The sequence below is a fragment of the Alternaria triticimaculans genome, assembly GCF_023758025.1.
Source record: "Alternaria triticimaculans strain BMP 0046 chromosome Unknown scaffold_4, whole genome shotgun sequence".
Classification (NCBI taxonomy): Eukaryota; Fungi; Ascomycota; class Dothideomycetes; order Pleosporales; family Pleosporaceae; genus Alternaria; species Alternaria triticimaculans.
The window spans coordinates 212,561-230,421 of record NW_026055961.1 but is presented as its reverse complement, the minus strand read 5'-3'; the positions used below and the strand labels follow the sequence as shown (position 1 = coordinate 230,421).

The 17,861-nt window shown below is 52.4% G+C and overlaps 5 protein-coding genes across 5 annotated transcripts; 3 read left to right on the top strand and 2 right to left on the bottom strand.

Moving 5' to 3' along the window:
* Positions 1-892: 892 nt before the first annotated feature.
* J4E78_003690 (uncharacterized protein) lies at positions 893-2,445 on the bottom strand (the record flags this gene model as incomplete). Its single annotated transcript, XM_049364327.1, has 3 exons — positions 893-946; positions 1,011-1,665; positions 1,838-2,445. The coding sequence occupies 3 exons, from the start codon at positions 2,443-2,445 to the stop codon at positions 893-895; spliced, it is 1,317 nt and encodes a 438-aa protein (XP_049223405.1).
* A 638-nt stretch (positions 2,446-3,083) lies between these two features.
* On the top strand, positions 3,084-3,654 carry J4E78_003689 (uncharacterized protein; the record flags this gene model as incomplete). The annotated part of the gene is made up of 2 exons (XM_049364326.1): positions 3,084-3,305; positions 3,358-3,654. The coding sequence occupies 2 exons, from the start codon at positions 3,084-3,086 to the stop codon at positions 3,652-3,654; spliced, it is 519 nt and encodes a 172-aa protein (XP_049223404.1).
* Positions 3,655-6,743: 3,089 nt separating this feature from the next.
* J4E78_003688 (uncharacterized protein) lies at positions 6,744-7,842 on the top strand (the record flags this gene model as incomplete). Its single annotated transcript, XM_049364325.1, has 3 exons — positions 6,744-7,063; positions 7,114-7,228; positions 7,276-7,842. 3 exons carry the CDS (start codon positions 6,744-6,746, stop codon positions 7,840-7,842), a joined length of 1,002 nt encoding a protein of 333 aa, XP_049223403.1.
* Positions 7,843-9,480: 1,638 nt separating this feature from the next.
* On the top strand, positions 9,481-10,967 carry J4E78_003687 (uncharacterized protein; the record flags this gene model as incomplete). The annotated part of the gene is made up of 2 exons (XM_049364324.1): positions 9,481-9,907; positions 9,961-10,967. The coding sequence occupies 2 exons, from the start codon at positions 9,481-9,483 to the stop codon at positions 10,965-10,967; spliced, it is 1,434 nt and encodes a 477-aa protein (XP_049223402.1).
* A 3,726-nt stretch (positions 10,968-14,693) lies between these two features.
* Positions 14,694-17,302, bottom strand: J4E78_003686 (uncharacterized protein; the record flags this gene model as incomplete). The annotated part of the gene is made up of 4 exons (XM_049364323.1): positions 14,694-15,347; positions 15,408-16,633; positions 16,688-16,831; positions 17,149-17,302. 4 exons carry the CDS (start codon positions 17,300-17,302, stop codon positions 14,694-14,696), a joined length of 2,178 nt encoding a protein of 725 aa, XP_049223401.1.
* Positions 17,303-17,861: the final 559 nt, after the last annotated feature.

The window sequence follows — 17,861 nt, the reverse complement described above, 5'->3', positions numbered from 1 at the left end:
TGTAGGACGATGTCTTGCCGTCTTGTATCCCGCTTTGCTGTAGGGTACAAAAGATAGGAGTTCAGTGCTGGCTACTGAGATGAAGAAGGAGGAAACGTTTCCTCGCAATGCCACAACAGGGAAGACACCGTCTTTAGAACCCCTCTCAATATATCATCCTCACCTCATCCCTTACACATCGACCGCCTGCTTTGAGTATCAGGGTACTATGCTGATGTCGTAGACAGCTAAATTCTCGGTATAAGGGTCTTGACGACGTAATCACTCACCTCAACAAACTCCATGACCGAGCGACCGACGAGCTTTGTGTTATTCTCTGAAATGTGGGCATTAATAAACAAAGAAGATTGACGTTCACACAAGAGCGTAGAGGACACTTTGCCGATGGAGATAGCTCGCGAAATCTGCATGTAAGCGACGTGCATCGTGTAGATTGAGCATGAAGTCAAATGAAGTGGTGGAAAGAGGGTCAAGCACATTTTGTCTCACGCCTTCCCTCGCCATCACATCTCGCCACCAGATCTACCCAGCATGAACACTGCATACTCATAGTCGTTGGCAAAGATATGTATATACACCAAGAAATGCTACCACTATGGGGTATTGACCTTACCATAACAAACCAAAGAAACCGTAAACCTTCATAAACCAGCCCCGCTTACATATGCTTTCCCAGAACACGCCTTGAAAACTCCTGATAACACCCTCGACCTGCGTGCCGAAGCTGTCCTCCCAATCAGCCCCGAATAACTCTGGAGACCCAAAAACATTTGTACCATCCCTGAAACACATGTAGCCAAAGCCGAAGCTCCTTTATCTCTTCCCCTCCATCCCCACCCCCTGACACCAGGCGCAAACCCTCCACCACCACCACCGCACATCCACCCCCCATCTAATAAACCTCCCCATGCTCCTCCTTCGGCTTATACATAATCGTCGTCAAGAACTATCCACAAATTAGCATGCATCCCCATCATCCACTTCCCCCACAAACTCTTCATTTCACATACCTTCTGTTTATACCTCGTAGTAGCACTAGTAGCCAGAATATTATCCTTAATACTGCTCGTCGCCAGATGATTCAGCACCGTATGATTCGGATGAATCAACACACTGCTATCATCCTTCATCGGCGTCGTGCCGTTCAATATACTCTTACCGAGGAAACCAGGGAGGGAGGGCGGCGCAGGCAGGTTATTCGTCATGGCGTTTGCGCGTGCGAAACGGGATGATTCCTCTGGCGCATCGAGATCGAGGAGGTAGCGGGGGATGTTTTGGTGGTATTTCTTTGTTGGTTCTGGGACGGGGGGTTTGGCTGGTTCGATTGGGGGTGCGGTGATGGAGGCCGGGTCGAGGTCGGGGGTCGGGGGTAGGATTTGGGGTGGGTACATGCCGGCTGGGGCTTCGCGTTCTTGGACGGGGGTTGCGGCATCGAGGGGGTCGGTGGCTGCGGCGGCGGCGTCTTTTGCTGGGGGGCTGGCGGGGAGGGGTGTGAGTTCGGGGTAGGGGACTTCGATGTAGTTTACGAGGATGTTGGTGTAGTCTACGGCGGTGGGGAGCTTGTCGCTTGTGCGCATGTCGTTGTCGACGAGGAAGGTGAGGTGGTGGGTTCCTGGGGTGACGGAGACGTAGGCGGAGAGGGCATCCTTTTTCTTGCTGGGGCCGCTGGGAGATGTTAGTACTGTCGGTGTGTGGTGTAACCTCGAAGGCGGCAGATGCAGAATCGAGTTCGAGGCGCAACCCTCGTATACGTCTGCCTGCATCCACCGTTCTAGCCAGGCGCATGACTGTCCCACCAATCATGCCCGAGACACCCCAAGAACTCGAAACAACTTACTTCCTATGCAACTTATATTTCCGATTCCACCCCGCAAACGTCCCCGTAACATAAACCCTCTCCCCACTCCCCTCCCACTCAATCAGCGTCGGCACAGTCGGCCTGCCCTGCCCAGGCCCCTTGAACTCCTCGCCCAGATCCTCATCATCAGCCGTCGTCGTACTCAGCATACTCGATCTGCGCGGCAACATGCCATCGGCATCGCTCTCGTGAACAGGCGTCCATATTTCCTGGGGCGAGATGATGGGGCTGCCGGGGGTGTGTACTTCTTCTTCTATGGGGAGGGGGAGGCGCGGGGGGCGCGAGAATTGGGATGCGGGAGGGAGGTAGTCGGAGGCGGAGGCTGGGTCGAGGGAGGAGGGGATAGCGGAGGAGAGGGGTGGGGAGGAGGTTGATGCGAGGGTGGAGGGGACGTCGACAGGGGCGGTGGGCGAGGGCGCGCGGGGTGAGGTTTCTGTCGAGGGCGCTGGGTCGATGGGCGCTGCATCGGGTACAGGCGCTGGTTGCGGCGGGGTGGCATCGCGGGAGGCGGCATGGCCCTGCTTGTCCTTGTCCTTGTCGCTGCTGCGGAAGTGGGCGCCCTTCTGGCTGCTCTGCTCGTTTCCCATGGCGGCGTCGTGGTGGGCCGAGTGGTTGCGGGCCTGGGTGTTGTTGTAGTGGTCCTGGGCGGCCTGCAGCTGCGAGGTAATGGCCCTGGTGCTAGTTCCCACGGTTTGCGCTCTCCCACGCGAGATGGGGCGGGCCGACGTGGGATGGCTCTCAGCGTCGACGAGGCTCACGCTGGGAGCCGCGGGGGCTTTGGCCGCACTCAGCGCCTGGATCGACTCGCGGCGGCGGGCGCTGTGGTGCTGGCTGTGCGGCGGGTGAAGGTGCGGCAGGTGGTGGTGGTGTTGGGGTCGCTCGTGCCCGTGGCCGCTGGGATTGCCGTGCCCGTGGCCATGTGATGCAGTCACGTTGTTGGTGGGCGAGGCCGGGTTCGACGTCGGCGTCGTCGACCGCGAATTCTGGTTCCCCATGGATACGCCCGCTGGATGTGCACGAGGGCGACGTTACAGGACTGAAGCTGGAGCTGGCCCCGGCCGCTGGATTGCATGCAGCGCCTCACAGGGATTAGCATTTCCATGGCTGCACCCATCGCCGATAGCTCAATGCACGAGCCAATGACACCTATCGTGGGGCAGTCGGCCCTGTATCGTGAGTCGCGCCCGTCCACCACCAACGCGTCAACACATCTGCCCGCGCGGATATGGACGCGAGCACCGTCTTCTCAGTCGTCGCACGCATCTCTGTGCAGCTGGCACACGTCGTTTGGTTTCCCATCAACAAAATCATCAATCTCGTCGTCATCCTATTACTTCCATTCTACAACGTCATCACATTCGTCCTGCTACCCTTCATCCACCTCGGGCAGTCAATCATCAGAGTGTTATCAATCCCATTTAGCGTCAAGTGGTTGGAGAGGATAGAGGTATTCAATCCTGATCCAGTGCGCATAATCTTTACCATACTAATCTATAAAGACACTCTATGTCTACTTCGGAACAGCCAGCCTCATAGGATGCATCACCGGCACCATCATCTTTGTCATCTTCAGATTTCTGTCATCAACTCTTAAAATCGACGCACCCATCGTGCCCAAGGAGACTGAACAGGGAAGAACAGCCGCCGAGTACAGGGCTGCGCGGCGTGTGAAGAGGGAGGAACCCATCGACCATTCACCGAGTGCGACGCCCGTGGTGTTGAAAAAGGTTGCTGGGCCTCGCAGGCGGGGTCTGCTCTCACAAGCCATCATCGAAGAAGAGGACTCCGACTTTTGACCTCATCCAGCCTGGTCAGACGATATCGTTGGGGACAGATACCAGAGTAGAATGACCAGAGTCTCTCCATTGTGAATCCGAACGTATGCTGGGGCTCCGATGAAGCGTGTTCGATGTGTGATATTTGCTGAGACCTAGCCTGCTTGGAGTCTTTCCCTCGTCAACCTTGTCTGCATCATCCGAAAAGAGGTTCAAGGAAAGGTCCGACATTGAAGTATTCTTTCGCATCGGAGGCTGTGCTGCAGGTCGTGGAACTTGCGGACACGTGTTTTGACGTGCCGATGGCCTACAGCATGTCAGCTACGAGTAGATGAAAGGCTCGTTACTCACGCTGCAGAACCGCCCTCTTTCTCGTCGGTACCAGCCAATGTGAGCCAGTGCAATACCACAGCAGCCCACGTGACTGTTGACATTCGGTTAGCCAGATTCACAGCAAGCTGGTGGTGAAAGTACCATCCAACGTGCAAATCGTATAGCAGACCTGTCGCCACCAGAACACGTCAGTGAATGCCTTCATGTTCAGTCAGAGCTCAACGGACAAAGGCCAGTTCGTTTCCCTGCAGGATGCACAGAGAGGCAAGATTTGCGCCAGTCGGCACGATAACAATGACTGTTCCCCAGAAAGTCTTCCACAGTAGAGTCTCAACTTTCTTTGCCATGACTTCGTTTGATCGATGAAGGTTCGGCGTGGCTTTATTCTTTGTCTGACTACAAATATTGCCGATCCACAGCGCTAAACGGCTCGGGAAACTGGCGCTCGAGGTCTGGCCGCCTCTGACCAAAGGGCTCAAGAGGTAAACAAACACAAGCGTGAGGTAGACGTTGATGACAATATCGCATGTCAAGAGCGGGATGCCCGTGTATCGCTTGACACCAATGCGGCAACGTCCATCGTCGGAGATCCAGAACACCGGTAGGATGAACGCGACACATCCAATGGTACCGAGGCTCACTACGATGCCAATTGTGCTGTATAGCCATAACGGATCACGATAGCGCGTCATGTAAGGTGCTCGTAGGGCGTGCGCTCGTTCGACGAGAAAGAGATACCTACCCACCAAGCCGGGAATTAGTTTTTCCAATCCATCCATGATCTCTCTAAGAGGGACCGCCTCACATGCTCACTTTACTGCCGGCATAGAAGACGATGCACAGCCTCATGGCGACCTTGCAGACAGCGTTTGTTCCTAGCCCTAGGCCGTTGTTTACGACTGCGGCCGAGAATGCGAAGCCAATCGAGAGGAAGTAGAGGATGAAGACGTAGACCTGGGTCAAGGTTATGCGATTGAATGGCTGGCGGTCAAGTATTCGAACGCGATATCCTGTTCGTGTCAGTTGTACATTGCATGTAGATGATGAGAGCAGTCTTGCGTACCAAGTAGCCCAGATAGCAGGATGACGCAGAACTTGGATGTTACAACAAATGATGTACGCGGTCCAGGCGGTTCACCTGGATAAATCTCCGCTCTGTCTGGCAATGTAGGCTTATCGATCGAGATGGCCGCCGATATGACCGCGGCTACTAGCAACGTCCATAGTCCGAGTGGGATCAGCATCGTGGTAGGAGTTGTTGTGCAGAATACCAGCTGAATGAAAGTTCAAGTAAGAGGTTAAGTTGGTGACATGGCTAGGAGGTACTGATAGGTCGTAGGGCGTTGTTCGGCATAGTAAAGTCGAACAAAGTGAAGAAATGAAGGTGCATTGCTCTCTTGCTGCGAGTTCAGCATGCTGCAGTTGACACACTCAAGCGTCGCTTCTCTCACATCTCATATAGTGGGAGGCGCGACGGCGAGTAACAGCTTCTCGAATAAGCGAGAAATCCTTCGGCCGGTCGACCTTACTTATCAACGCCTAATATGGCAGCATTCAACACCCAGACTACTCGACAGCGATTTCGCAGTTCATGATAAGACCTCGGGCGGATCACTGACTTGTTACAAAACGCGGAGTAAATTCGACGGGATGCGACCCGACAGAATCGAGATGATCGCACGCGCTGGAAAGGCTCGGCTACAATGTAAGGAGACCTCGGAGGTCTTGGCGAAGACCCTTCTCCACACATACAAGTGGATGCTAGTAGCAACCGAATCATGAGTTGTGTACTCCGCTCCAGCCTGGTACCGTGCTACCCGCGGAACAATTCTCAATCAACATCGTCATTGTGTAGAAAAGGCTTGGTGTTGGTACGTCATGGAGCTCGCTTCCTGCCGTGGGAGTAAGAGACCAAGTACCAGGGTCACGATAGCAAAAACTACCGAGACAGCACTGAATGCGCCGACTGTCGAATTGGGCGCTAGTCTACCAAGGTCCATCTCTTTGCTGGGTTTTCTCCCATTTTGGTGGGTCCTGATCGACTAGCAGCAGGCGCAAAAGAAATTTGCCCGCCAAACACACGCCAGGGCGCCTAGCAACGGTGTGTACATACACTGCGGGCTGTTAGCTTCCAAGGTTATCGCGCGTACTGCGCAACTGCTTGGTCGACGTAGGAGACATGTGAGCTGCTCTTGGCTGGCGGCGTAGGAATGTGGGAACTGGTGGGAAGCGAGTGTGGGAGATGTAGCGCGCTGCAGCATCGCGTCATAGGCGGGACGGAAATGCCTCACTACACAGCCTCTCGCGACGATGACGGCTTATGGAACTGCCTGCGAGTGAGAGACGGGGCTGTTTGTGTTGACCAGACAGTGAAATTGGACCCAAGAGCGGTGGAACAAGGCGAGCACACTCAGATATTCACCGCAACGGTGTGGGGGTGGATGGTCGCAGCTCGGACCGTGTTTGACATGTGAAGTGCCTGGAGGGGGCAGGCGCGAACCCCGTTAGCGTGCCTCCTGAGATTGGGCGTCTGTGCACAGCCTCACTCTAGCCCTCTAGACGCGCAGCGCTCGTCTTTTGTCTCACGCCCACGCCTCTGCCCTTTCTCCCTCCTTCTCCCGCCAAGTACTAGACGGACGTTGATGCTTGCCGGATGCTTGATTTATACCTCTTTTAATACCACATCTCTATCCCGCCCTCGCGCCTTTTCTTCACTCACCACCTAGTCCGTGCACAACGATCCATCGGGAAAGGAGGCAGAGAACCAGACAGCAACCATGCGGAGAGGCGTCACCATATTCCTGCTCGTCACCATCGTCGTCCTCGGCTTCGCGGTACACAGCGTATGGACACTGCTCGGTCTTCTGATTGCGACTGGCCGCGAGGATGCCATTCTCCGCGGAGAACTCCCTGCGCCCAACTCGAGCGCGATTAGTGATGCGCCGCAATTGATCCCCAAGATCATCCACCAGACATACATCAACGACAGCATACCGCTGCACTGGAAGGGCCCCCAGCAGAGCTGCCTGGACCTCCACCCCGACTACGAGTACAAGCTGTGGACCGACAAGAAGTCGCGCGAGTTTATCGCTCAAGAGTAGGCGCTCCTACGTCCACATCACGCGAGGTTTCAGCTAACATCGTCAGATACCCATGGTTCCTCGAGACTTTCGACGGTTACCCCTACCCCATCCAGCGCGCCGATGCTATTCGCTACTTTGTCTTGCACCACTTTGGTGGAATTTACATTGACCTGGACGATGTACGTATGACATGTCCTCTCAACCGTCGCAATGCTAACATCATCAGGGATGCAACCGCAGTCTCGACCCTCTTCTTGCCTACCCAGCCTGGGTTCGCCGCACTATTCCCACTGGTATCTCGAACGATGCCATGGGCGCGGTCCCTCGTCACCCTTTCTTCCTCAAGGCCATCGACTCCCTGACCGACTACAACCGTCGCTGGCCACTCCCCTACATCACGGTCATGGCTTCTACCGGACCTCTCTTCCTCAGTCTTGTGTGGAGACATTACAACAACGCCGGCCCCATCGACCAGAACCGCGTGCGCATCCTGTTCCCCGAAGAATACAACAACCACCCCTGGAGTTTCTTCACCCACCACCTCGGAAACAGCTGGCACAGGACTGACGTCAAGATCATCTTCTGGCTCGCCAAGCACTGGCTCCTTGTCACCGTCTTCGGATTCGTTGTTGGATTCGCAATCCTCGGCATGTTGTACAAGTTCTTCATTCTCAACAAGCGCACGACCGGACCTGGATCGCCAAAGATGCGCTACTTCAACCAAAGGATGCCCTTCTACCGTCGCATCAGCCAAAAACGAAGCTTCGAGCTCGACGACCGCCACGAAGTCTAATCGCATCATCCAGTCCGCGCATTGCATTGTTTCAGCGTTACGTCCGTTCACATGTCTTGCATTTATCCGGCGTTTTCCACCATCATCATCGCAGCCGCCTCGTATTTTCGCTTCTACGTTACCCTACAACACCTTTTGTTCGCTTCTATCCACATTATTGATCGAGGGCTGCGTTGCCCTCCTAGCTTGTTTAACTGTTGTTACATTGTGGTATTTAGACCACAACCGGCGCTGTTGGTATACATGAAAAGGCTGGACCACTGTCGTTGTCTGAAGAGGGGGACTTGGGGTGGAATCCTCATAGAAAGGGAAAGGGCCAGACCGGGGCCGGACCGCGGAGGCATCAGTATGAAAGACCGAAGAGCTCGGCTTAGGGATGCGAAGTGTTGTTATCTAGATAGAAGAAGAAGCGTTATTGCTTATGTTAATATGAAATGTATTGAGTAGTTATCATCCCGAACTGTAATCAAGGCCGTGACTTTTCATGCATGTGTCGAGTATGAGATGATGACTGTAGACAGCTGCGTATCGCTCTCAACCAAAACAAAGATAACTAAACAGACTTCCCATTAAGAGGATCTTCCATGTTCAACTGCGATCACGAACGGTTGAGGAACTATGTCTTTCCGAGCTTTCCGAACGACATGCGAACACGCAAATGTGTCCCCACTTGTTGCCATCATCCGCATATGATTGGCCCCCAAGCCCTGACCCTTCCGCCTCGCTACTTCCCTCCCCTTGTCATCAAGCTTACTGTGTTCGTAACTGTATTGCGACGTCGCGTGTGCCAGGGCAATGCTGGCATGTACGTTGCTGGTAATTTGCACGTCCAATACGGGCCCGAGCGACGTTCCAGAGCAAGTGAAGTCTGTTTACTTTTTCGATATGGAGGGATCGGCAGATTGTCATGGCCACTGGGCGGCTTTGGGATGGATGACGTGGGGACGTCGGGGAGGGAAGGCGGAGGGGCGGTGGAGGTTCTTTGCAGTGGCAATGCAGCAGAAATTGAGGTCTATCTATACCTCGTAGAATGCGTGGTCGTCTTTGGCGCTGGTAATCGAGGCTGTATCTTGGTGCGCGGGATGATCATGGTAGATCTCAGATGTTCAGCTGGGTAACGCGCCGGCATCGACCTCCGACTCCACAACCCTTCCCGAAATGCCTAAGCCTCAAAGATCTACATCCAGGTAAAGGCTGTGTCCCTGGATCGAATGCAGCATCGCATGCACTTTATTGAGCATCAACAACGCCAGATCGACATGAGTTGCCATGGCCACTACGCAGCGACCAATGACAACACTAGTCCGCCACTTCCGTAACCGTTGCAGGCCTTCCGTCATCGCTCGGCCCTGCGCAATCAAGCAGCCAATTCAAGCTTGAAGCTCCCAATGTTGGAAACACCGTTCTCTCTAAGTTTAGGAACTTGACAGCCGGTATCCGTCCGCCTGGATCCACTTCGTTTCCATTATCCTGATCTCGTACCTGACGTCGCTTTCTCCTTTCTGCTCATCTACTTCGATGAATGGGACTTGAGCGATTGCTACTTTCACAAGCAACCCAATTCAACCTGAATCACAACAATACACGCTTTCCGTGTCGAATAACAGAACCTCGATTAACCCGGATCGCCACTCCACAATGGTTGGAGCTACAGTCCAAATGCGCGAGGGCGCTGAGCTCGTCGGCGAACACGGCTACCGCTACCTTCTCGTCAAGCCGCTCGGTCAGGCCAATGTATGGGTAGCTGTCGACGCAGCTTCTCAATCGAAAATCTTCATCGTGAAGCAACCCGGCGACGATGACGTCGGTTTTGGATGGCCAAAGTTCCAACACGAGATGATCATGCACGAGCTCCTCAAGGGCATTCCAACAATCCGACAACAAGTGGACCGCATCCCACCATCCGCTAGAGGCGAACCGCCCCGAATCGTGCTCGAGATCCTCCAATCGACTCTCTGGGATGCGCGCAAGAAGCGCCAGTTCAGCGATGTGGAACTCAAGGGTATCATGCGCTCGGCGTTGATGGGCTTGCGGGATGTGCATCAACGAGGCTTGGTGTATGCAGGTGAGCCTCTACACACACAACCAGGATGACAAGTAAAAGCTAACCCCACCCAGACCTGAAGATGCAGAACATCCTCCTAAGCGGCTTCGAAGACGAACCCAACAAAAAAGCCTCCGTCGGCGACGACCGCATCACCGCCAAGCTAGGCGACCTAGGAATCGTCATGGAGCCAGCAAAAGGCCTCGTCCAACCCATCGTATACCGCGCCCCCGAAGTCTACTTCCGCAACGAGATCAACCAGCCAGCCGACATCTGGTCCTGGGGCGTCATCTACTGCCAGCTCCTCGAAGCACAAGCCTCCTTCAACAAATACGGCATCTACGACGAGCTCCTTCAAGGCAACACAGGTCAAGGCCAGAAAGAGCGATCCGTCGAACGAGCTATAGCACACGACTTCGGCCTCGGTGCGCTGGATTACTACGACGGCTGCAGACTCCCATACCACGACCGCTCCCACCACGAAGGACAACACTGGGAGAGGTTGCTGGAGAAGGGTGTTCCGGAGAAGGAAATCAAGTTCCTGAGCTGGGTTCTCAATCCTGTTCCTACGGATAGGCCTACAGCCCAGCAGATTCTGGATGCGGGCTGGTTCACCATGGATACGGCGAAGACGAGTAAGATTGCTGAGAAGCTGGAGAAGTCGGCGCAGGATAGTCGACGGAGGAATCTGCAGAGGAAACGCAGTGAGCCGCTCTTATCCACATTTTCTGCATCTACACAACAGCCTTCTGGATTGTACACCCGCGAGCAACCCACTTCCTTCAGGAACACCACAGCCTCAAATATGAATACAAATTCGACAGCATGGGCTCCGGCTGGTATGCCATGGCACCCGCAACCATCCCAGTCATATTCCCAGCCAAAGTCGTCGCTAGCGCAGCCACAGCAACAGTCTTCCACCCAACAAGGTGGTCCGCCGTACCAACCCATGTCTTTCAAACCTGTCACCGTCCAAGCGAAGGAGGAATTGGAACACAAGGCTCGGCCGGTTACGCCGAGGAGTGCGACGCAGAAACCGAGTGGGAGTACGTTTTTGAACTTTGGGAGTTTTATGCGGTAGGCATGGGGTGGGGGGATGGAGGGAGGGAGAGAGGAGAGGGGATGGAGCGAGAGGGGATGGAGCGAGAGGGGATGGAGCGAGAGGGGAGGAACGGTGGTGAGGTGATGGGGTGCGTTAGGCCTGCAGCTTACATCGAGTTTACACCACGCAAAGTAGTCGACTCAACGCCAACGTAGGCTCTAGGGTTAGTAGAATTTTAGTTGTAATGATATTGTTTAGTGTTCATTGTTCTGGTAAAGGAATGAGATGATGGGGGCATGAGCGAAGTGAAAGTGGAAATGAGGTGTTGTGAGATTCCCTAGTGCTGCGCCAAACCCCCAACTTTCGTTGGTAGATTTGTCGAAGACTGCCTGGAGGGTGTGAGGGATGGGAGAAGGCGTTGCTGTCTCTGCCACGAGGTTATTAGTTTCAGAGTTAGTTTTCTACGGAATTGCTTTAGAAGAGCTCTTGTTGGTATGTGAACGTTTGGGATATCTTACGTAGTCTTGCGAGGTCTTGTACATAGAGCTCGCTGCGAGCTTATATACACAAAGTCAGCATTCCAGTTTCCTAACAACTTTCCCGAAGGGTAAGTGTTTGTATTGTGAGTGCATGCTATCTAGCCCGGGCGTCTTATTTTGTTCAAGGTGCTGATGCTGGTGCTGATGCCGCTGCCCGTGTTAAAGTATGCACATCGCCGCAATGTAAACAATAGCTTACTTCTTCTTACAAACTTTTGTGCTAAGTTGTCGTAGTTCTATGCGTTATTAGGTGTATCTTTTTCTTCTTGTTCGCGATACTTCTTGGGAGAAGGTATACGGTTAGTTTTAGAAGGTATAGACAATTTAGAGAGATAGAGCGTGAATGTGTTGCGTTTATCTCTGCGCCTGTCTTAAGGTACCTATGTTGTAGTGTGTTTCTGTTAGATTAGAGTAGACTTAGAGGTTGTTGGTTTGTTAGATGGTTATTTAGGTACGTCTCTGCGCCTGTCTTGTAGTGTTCTTTAATGTAGAGTGTTTGTCTTAGGTTAGAGTAGAGTTAGAGTAGTTAGTCTTTTAGGTTCTTCGATTGTAAGGTTATTCGGTTGTTCGGTTGCTTAGTTGTTCGGTTGTTAGGTTGTTAGTCAGGTTGTTCGGCTGTTAAGTTCTAATTTAGTTGGTTAGGTCGTTTGTCAGTTAGATTGTTAATTAATAAGTTGGTCGGTTTGTAAACTTCATAATAGACATTTCGTGGAGGACTACCAGGTGGTTGTTTGCTCGTCCGTTTCTCTTCTTAAACGCATTTCCCGTAATTGCGAAACCTCATCTGTGCGACGCGTTCCACTTCGTACAAGTACCCCATTCGGTCCCATTCGTGATCCTGGTACCAGGACTCGGCAAGTTCATCCCCGTGTTTCGCGCGTCCAATTTCCTGAAAAAGGCTGTGCAGTTCCTTCCCAGGGCGCCACTTCCCTACCAACCAATCTAATTGCCGAGTTGATCCATCATTGATAGAGGACCTGGGTTCAGCGTATTCAATACCCCATATCACATCTAGGTTACGTTGACTCATCGGCCGCTCGGGGTACACATCTTGCCCCTGTATGGGTGACCATATTACTGCTTCCTTGAGCGCCGGCATCTGTATCGCTGCTCTTGCAAAGCGTTCGAGCAGTAAGATGAGATTGGCATGAGGAGCAATCCGGAACTCGTAATTATCCTTACCACGTGTCTGTCTTCCACCCCGAATGTTTTCGACATAATATTCGTCCATGTCCTCATCGAACTGAGTGCGACTATAGGGTGGGTAGGAAGCGTCTGTGACAGGGAGACCGCGTGCAACGTCGCCTCGGCCATCAGTGCCTTGGAAATACCATGTGCCATCCGGACGGGCGTTGTGAAACATGAGATCAAGTAGTTCAAGGTGTGGCCAGGGAGTGTGTGATGTTGCGGAATTCTGTGGCGATAGTGCAGGGAAGATGCTCTCGTCAATCATGGCCCGTAGTTGCCTAAATGTACGAGTTAATTTATTGGTCTCATATTAGTCTGTGTATGCATGAATATGACTTACAGGTGGCGAAGGTTGTTGCACAAGATACCGAGGCTCGTCGAGAAAGGATCGTGAGTAAGGTTGCTACCTACAAGATCTGGAAAAAGCGTTCCGTGATCATAGTCAGTCACCCGACTTAAGGGGTATAAAAAGTCGAGCGAAGCTCGCCTCAGCGTTTTGGGTAGCTTGTCGACACAGCTGGTAACTGCGGCAGCGAAATCATGTCGGGCATCTCGTCGCGGTCCTGCCCAGTCGTGCTCGTAGTGTCCACTACACGGATCTTCTTCTTCATCCAGGGTTTCGCACCATTCGTACCCTCCGGTCCGGGTACCCAGATATTCTAGATTGGGCATGCTGGTCGCTAGGTCGATGAGAACCCGCAGGTCGAGCTTCGATTCCTGCATCTCGGAATAATTGTCTCGAAGGCGATACGTATATGCATATTCATCCCAGGGAGGGTACTCGTACTCGTACCCTTTCCTGTCGTTACTAACGATTCTGAACGATCGGATGGACGCGATGGGAGGTAGTTCTTTGGCTAGTAGCCGGACGCGCCAGCTGGTCATATAGCGATGGGGGCATGCGTCTTCGTTTTCCGTTCTTCTTATCGGGTTGTAGATCGTGAGTCGATACCTGCCCGGAGCGTGGTATTTTCCGGCCTGCTTTTCGACTTGTTGGAGGATGTCGAACAAAAATTGCATCTGGCGGGTGAATGACTCGTCTCTCTCGCGTACCTCGTCAGCACTCTCTCGACAAAATACTCGATCGTCATCTCCATCAACGTCGTCATCATCACCATCATCATCGCTGCCGTCGTCATCATCATCGTTGCCCTTTAAGTCGTACGTCGCCGAGACATCTGGTCGGAACGTTACTTCTCTGAGATAGAGGAGGCGATGACCGGAGAAGCGCGTAAGGAAGTTGGCTGAGTTGCTTTCGGTAACTGCGAATTCAGCAAAACCCCCAGAGAGTCTTTCTGCTGCATAGCGGAACTTGCTAGTTAGAGTAAGAACACTGCGCAAGTCCTCTCTAGGTAGAAAGCTAGAGATTCTTTCGATGAGCTCTTGCGGGAGTTCGTTCATGATGGTGTGAGTATGTGATGAGTTGAGTTGAGGTAATGAGTAACGTTTGGTGGTTGGGTGAGTGCGATGCTGAGAAGCGATTGAACTTCTGTGGGAAGACTGTGGAGATGACAATGGGAGATTACTGTACTTGAGGAAGGTGCGCGTGGCAGAGCTCTGGGCTGATTTGCGGCGTAGTCACAACATGCGGCTAATTCGGAACATTCCGAAACATTCCGAAACATTCCGGGCGCTACAGTGGCTCCTTCCTGCCCACCACTTGTCGCATCTATTGTCGTTGAAGTCGCGCGGAGGTAAGAGAGACAGTCGTGATGGTTCATGCTTACAGCAATACATTTGTTTGAATGTTCTACTAGAGAACAGTGATGGACACGTGATAGGCGATAGAAAGGAAAGAGTGGCGAAAGAGCATAATAAGGCGGTTACGACTGCCCAAAATAACAAGCGAGTGAGATAAACAAGGTCATGACTCCAGTACAAAATCTCAGACGAAACATCCCCGAACGCCGCACGTAGTTGCTATCTAAGGACCAGCCCCCAAATCCAACTGCCAAGCAATCATAATCACCAATCAGTACAACCCCTGTCTCATAATGCGCGCTCCTTCTCAGACCCGATCTTAGCCTCCTCCTTGGTCTCATTGATCGGCGCCATCATCATCCATGTCTTTCTCATCCTTTGATTTCCACGGCATTGCCCAGTCTTTGACCTTGTCCCATTCATCTTGTGCCTTCTTGATGAGGGCCAGCATATCTTTCTGTGTCTTTTCCAGCGTGTTTTTCTCGTTCCGTTTCGCCTGAGCATCACCCTTGAAGTTCTTGGGCACTTCGGTCTTCTTCGAGGACTCCCATTCGTCTTTCAGACGGTCGAGATTGACTGTCATGAAGTCTGTCGCTCTCTGCTTTGCCACCGCAAACACATTGTCCATGTACGCGTCCCATTTCTTCTCAAGTCCTTGCTCTTGCCACGGAAGCGCGTCGATCACGTCTTCCTGACTTTTGGGCTTCGTCGCATCCGCAAATTGTCGGGGCGTTTTCTGTAGCTCTCGGTCAATGTATCCGATCATCGCTCCGATTCTGTTTTTCTGGTTTGCGAATATTTCTGCGATGCTGTCTTGTTGCATGTACTTGAGAGCTCCGATCATCGGCCGCATCTTCTGGATCGCCCTGCGTGATTGGTCGTTCACACTCAGTTTGAGCTTTTTGTCACGCCCCTTGATCAGCGCTTTCATTTTTCTCTCAGCAACGATATCTTCGTATTCGCCAGATTTCTTCAATGTCTGTATGAACAGCTGTGAGAAGTATTGTCAATATAAATCTGAATTTCCGCACCGTGTCATGGATGTACGTACCCGTCCCTTGTATCTTGCGTTGATTTCACTTTCCAAGAGTGGCATCTCACCAAGCCACATTTGGTCACCATCTTGTTTCCACGGGTATACACTTGCTAGCCACCCAATCGGACTACGTTGCATGACAGCTGGATCCGGCTTAGGGCTTGAACCCGGCGTAGGACTCAGATTGGGGCTAGGGCTCGGACTGAGACTAGCGCTCGGACTGGGACTAGGACGTGAATTGGGGGTATTGGCCAGACTGGCAGGAGGTCCGTCCATTCGATGGTCTTTCCAAGTCCAGGATTCTCTCCAGTACTCACAAAAGCCGACCATGTTATTTTGCTGAGGATCCGGATTCTTGAACTTGGTCGTGATCTCTTTACCCATCGTATTAAAGAACTGGACAACCGTTTGCCATTCTAGAACGTGCTCAGTATCATATTGGATACCGGCACCCTCATCTGGCTTATCCATACTGTAGTCGTCGCATGAATCGCGTTTGTTGAACCCGTATTTTTTGGGCTTGTCAGCTTCCCACTCCCCACTACTCGGGTAACGGAAACTTTCTAGTGGGTAATCGCAAGCGCTTCCTTCCTTGGGTTTCGCACGCTTCTCGAGGCCAGCATACCTAAGATCGATTGGGTAGCTTCGTGAAAGAAGGCTGGCTTCATCTACGACTTCATCTTTGTCTAGCGCTGCCAGATCTTTGCAGGACAAGGAGGAGGTTGCTGCTGAGGAAGAGGACGACAAAGTGGTGGAAACAAGCGTTGTTGTTGTGACAGGCGGAGTTGTGGAAGATGTCGGCGAGGATATAGTAGACGCGGTAAGAGAAGACGTTGCGAAGGTTGAAGAAGTCTTGAGAGAAACAGTCGTTTCTGCCGGTGGAGATTTACTGCTAGGATGATCACCTGCAGTAGTCGGGGCTGGTTTGGCACTAGCCTTGGTCGTATCTCCGTCTCCGTTCCCGCCGTTTCTCGTGCAGCGTGGACCTTTGCATCCTTTGCAGCCTTTCGCGGGACATAGTAGGTCATCGTAGTTCATCCCACCCGGGACAAGCTCGTCCAGGGCATCGACCAGAGGAGTAAAGACCTTCTTGATCAAGTCGTCCCTGCTTAGTACCAGCGGGCTACAACCTGCTTGTCCCGCAAAGTTTGCACCACTAAGAAAGAAGTCGGCCCATTCTTGCGCTGCGTCTTGCGCTTCATAGGCGTACTTGTACGCCTTTGCTAATCGGATAGCAGCCACTACAGTGATCTTTTAGCGTCTGCTACTAAACAAAAGAGATAATTCTCGCTCACCCATTCCACCTGTGATGGCTCGTCCTGGTGGAGGAAGTGCTGCCATCCCAATAGCCATTACTACATCGAGGGCTTTCAACGCGGGACACAGAACCTTCTCGAGGATCTTGCCAGCTTCGATCAGTCCTGCAATGAAGAATTCGCCTGCAAATTCCAATATCGGAAGATCACAAGCGCAGTAGCCTGGCTTAACCATCAAGCCTAAACTTGATCTTAGTCTTGAAATCCGATGTGTACAAAGTGCATGCCTAGGAATACATACTGTTATACGTTCTGTCCGCACCGCACAGAAGAGCAGGCCCACGTTATACAAGCAGAAACTAAACAGGCCTGCGGACTACATTGAGACAAAAACCTAAAAAGTGTGTGACCTGCCGTTAAAGTAGGCTCTAGGGTGTTTAGTTTTTTCCTCTGCTCTTTCACATTCTGCTCCGACCCGTCGGATAGCATGTGATATCTACTGTCCTCTAGATACTTGTTCAGCTTCTTCATGACTTCGGGATCCTTCGTCTCTGACAAGCCGTATGGATTGGACTGCTCGTAGGCGATGGGATCGCAATTCTCCGCGATAATGCATGTCGTCAGGCCGGCTAACAGACTGAGGAACGCCTTCATGTTGAATTGTGGTATAGTAAAGATACGATTGGGCAAAGACGGGTGCGATGTAGTTCGATGGCCGTCTCTTGCGCGTTCAAACCTAGTCTTATATACTCATATCGATTCTGGTCTTGAGTACACTTGGGAAGTACGCCCCCAAGATCTACTATTAGCATGAAGCAGTCTGATACAACCACGCCGTGAGGTCTGGCTATTCGGAGTGTCGATGAGCTGTCATTTTGGACCCGGCAGCCTGTGCCTCTGAGGCTCAGTGAACATTGCCGTTCAAAAATGTGACGGTACATGAGGTATGACGACTGCTGTAAGCTTCCCATTCCTGAAGGAACATCTTAGCCCCAGAACATGGTTGTCGTGGCAGAGACTCATACAACCCAGTTCCACTGTGCCGCTTGATGTTAGATGAAGCTGACAGACTCCTGAATGCATGGCACAGTCGAAGTATACGTCATGATAGAGCCATGGCAAGATTCCGTCGAGATGCGACTGGGAGACGAGATGGACTCTTGCAAATCGACGAACTCAAGTACCTATTGCCAAAGAAAGCCAGGCTAGATAC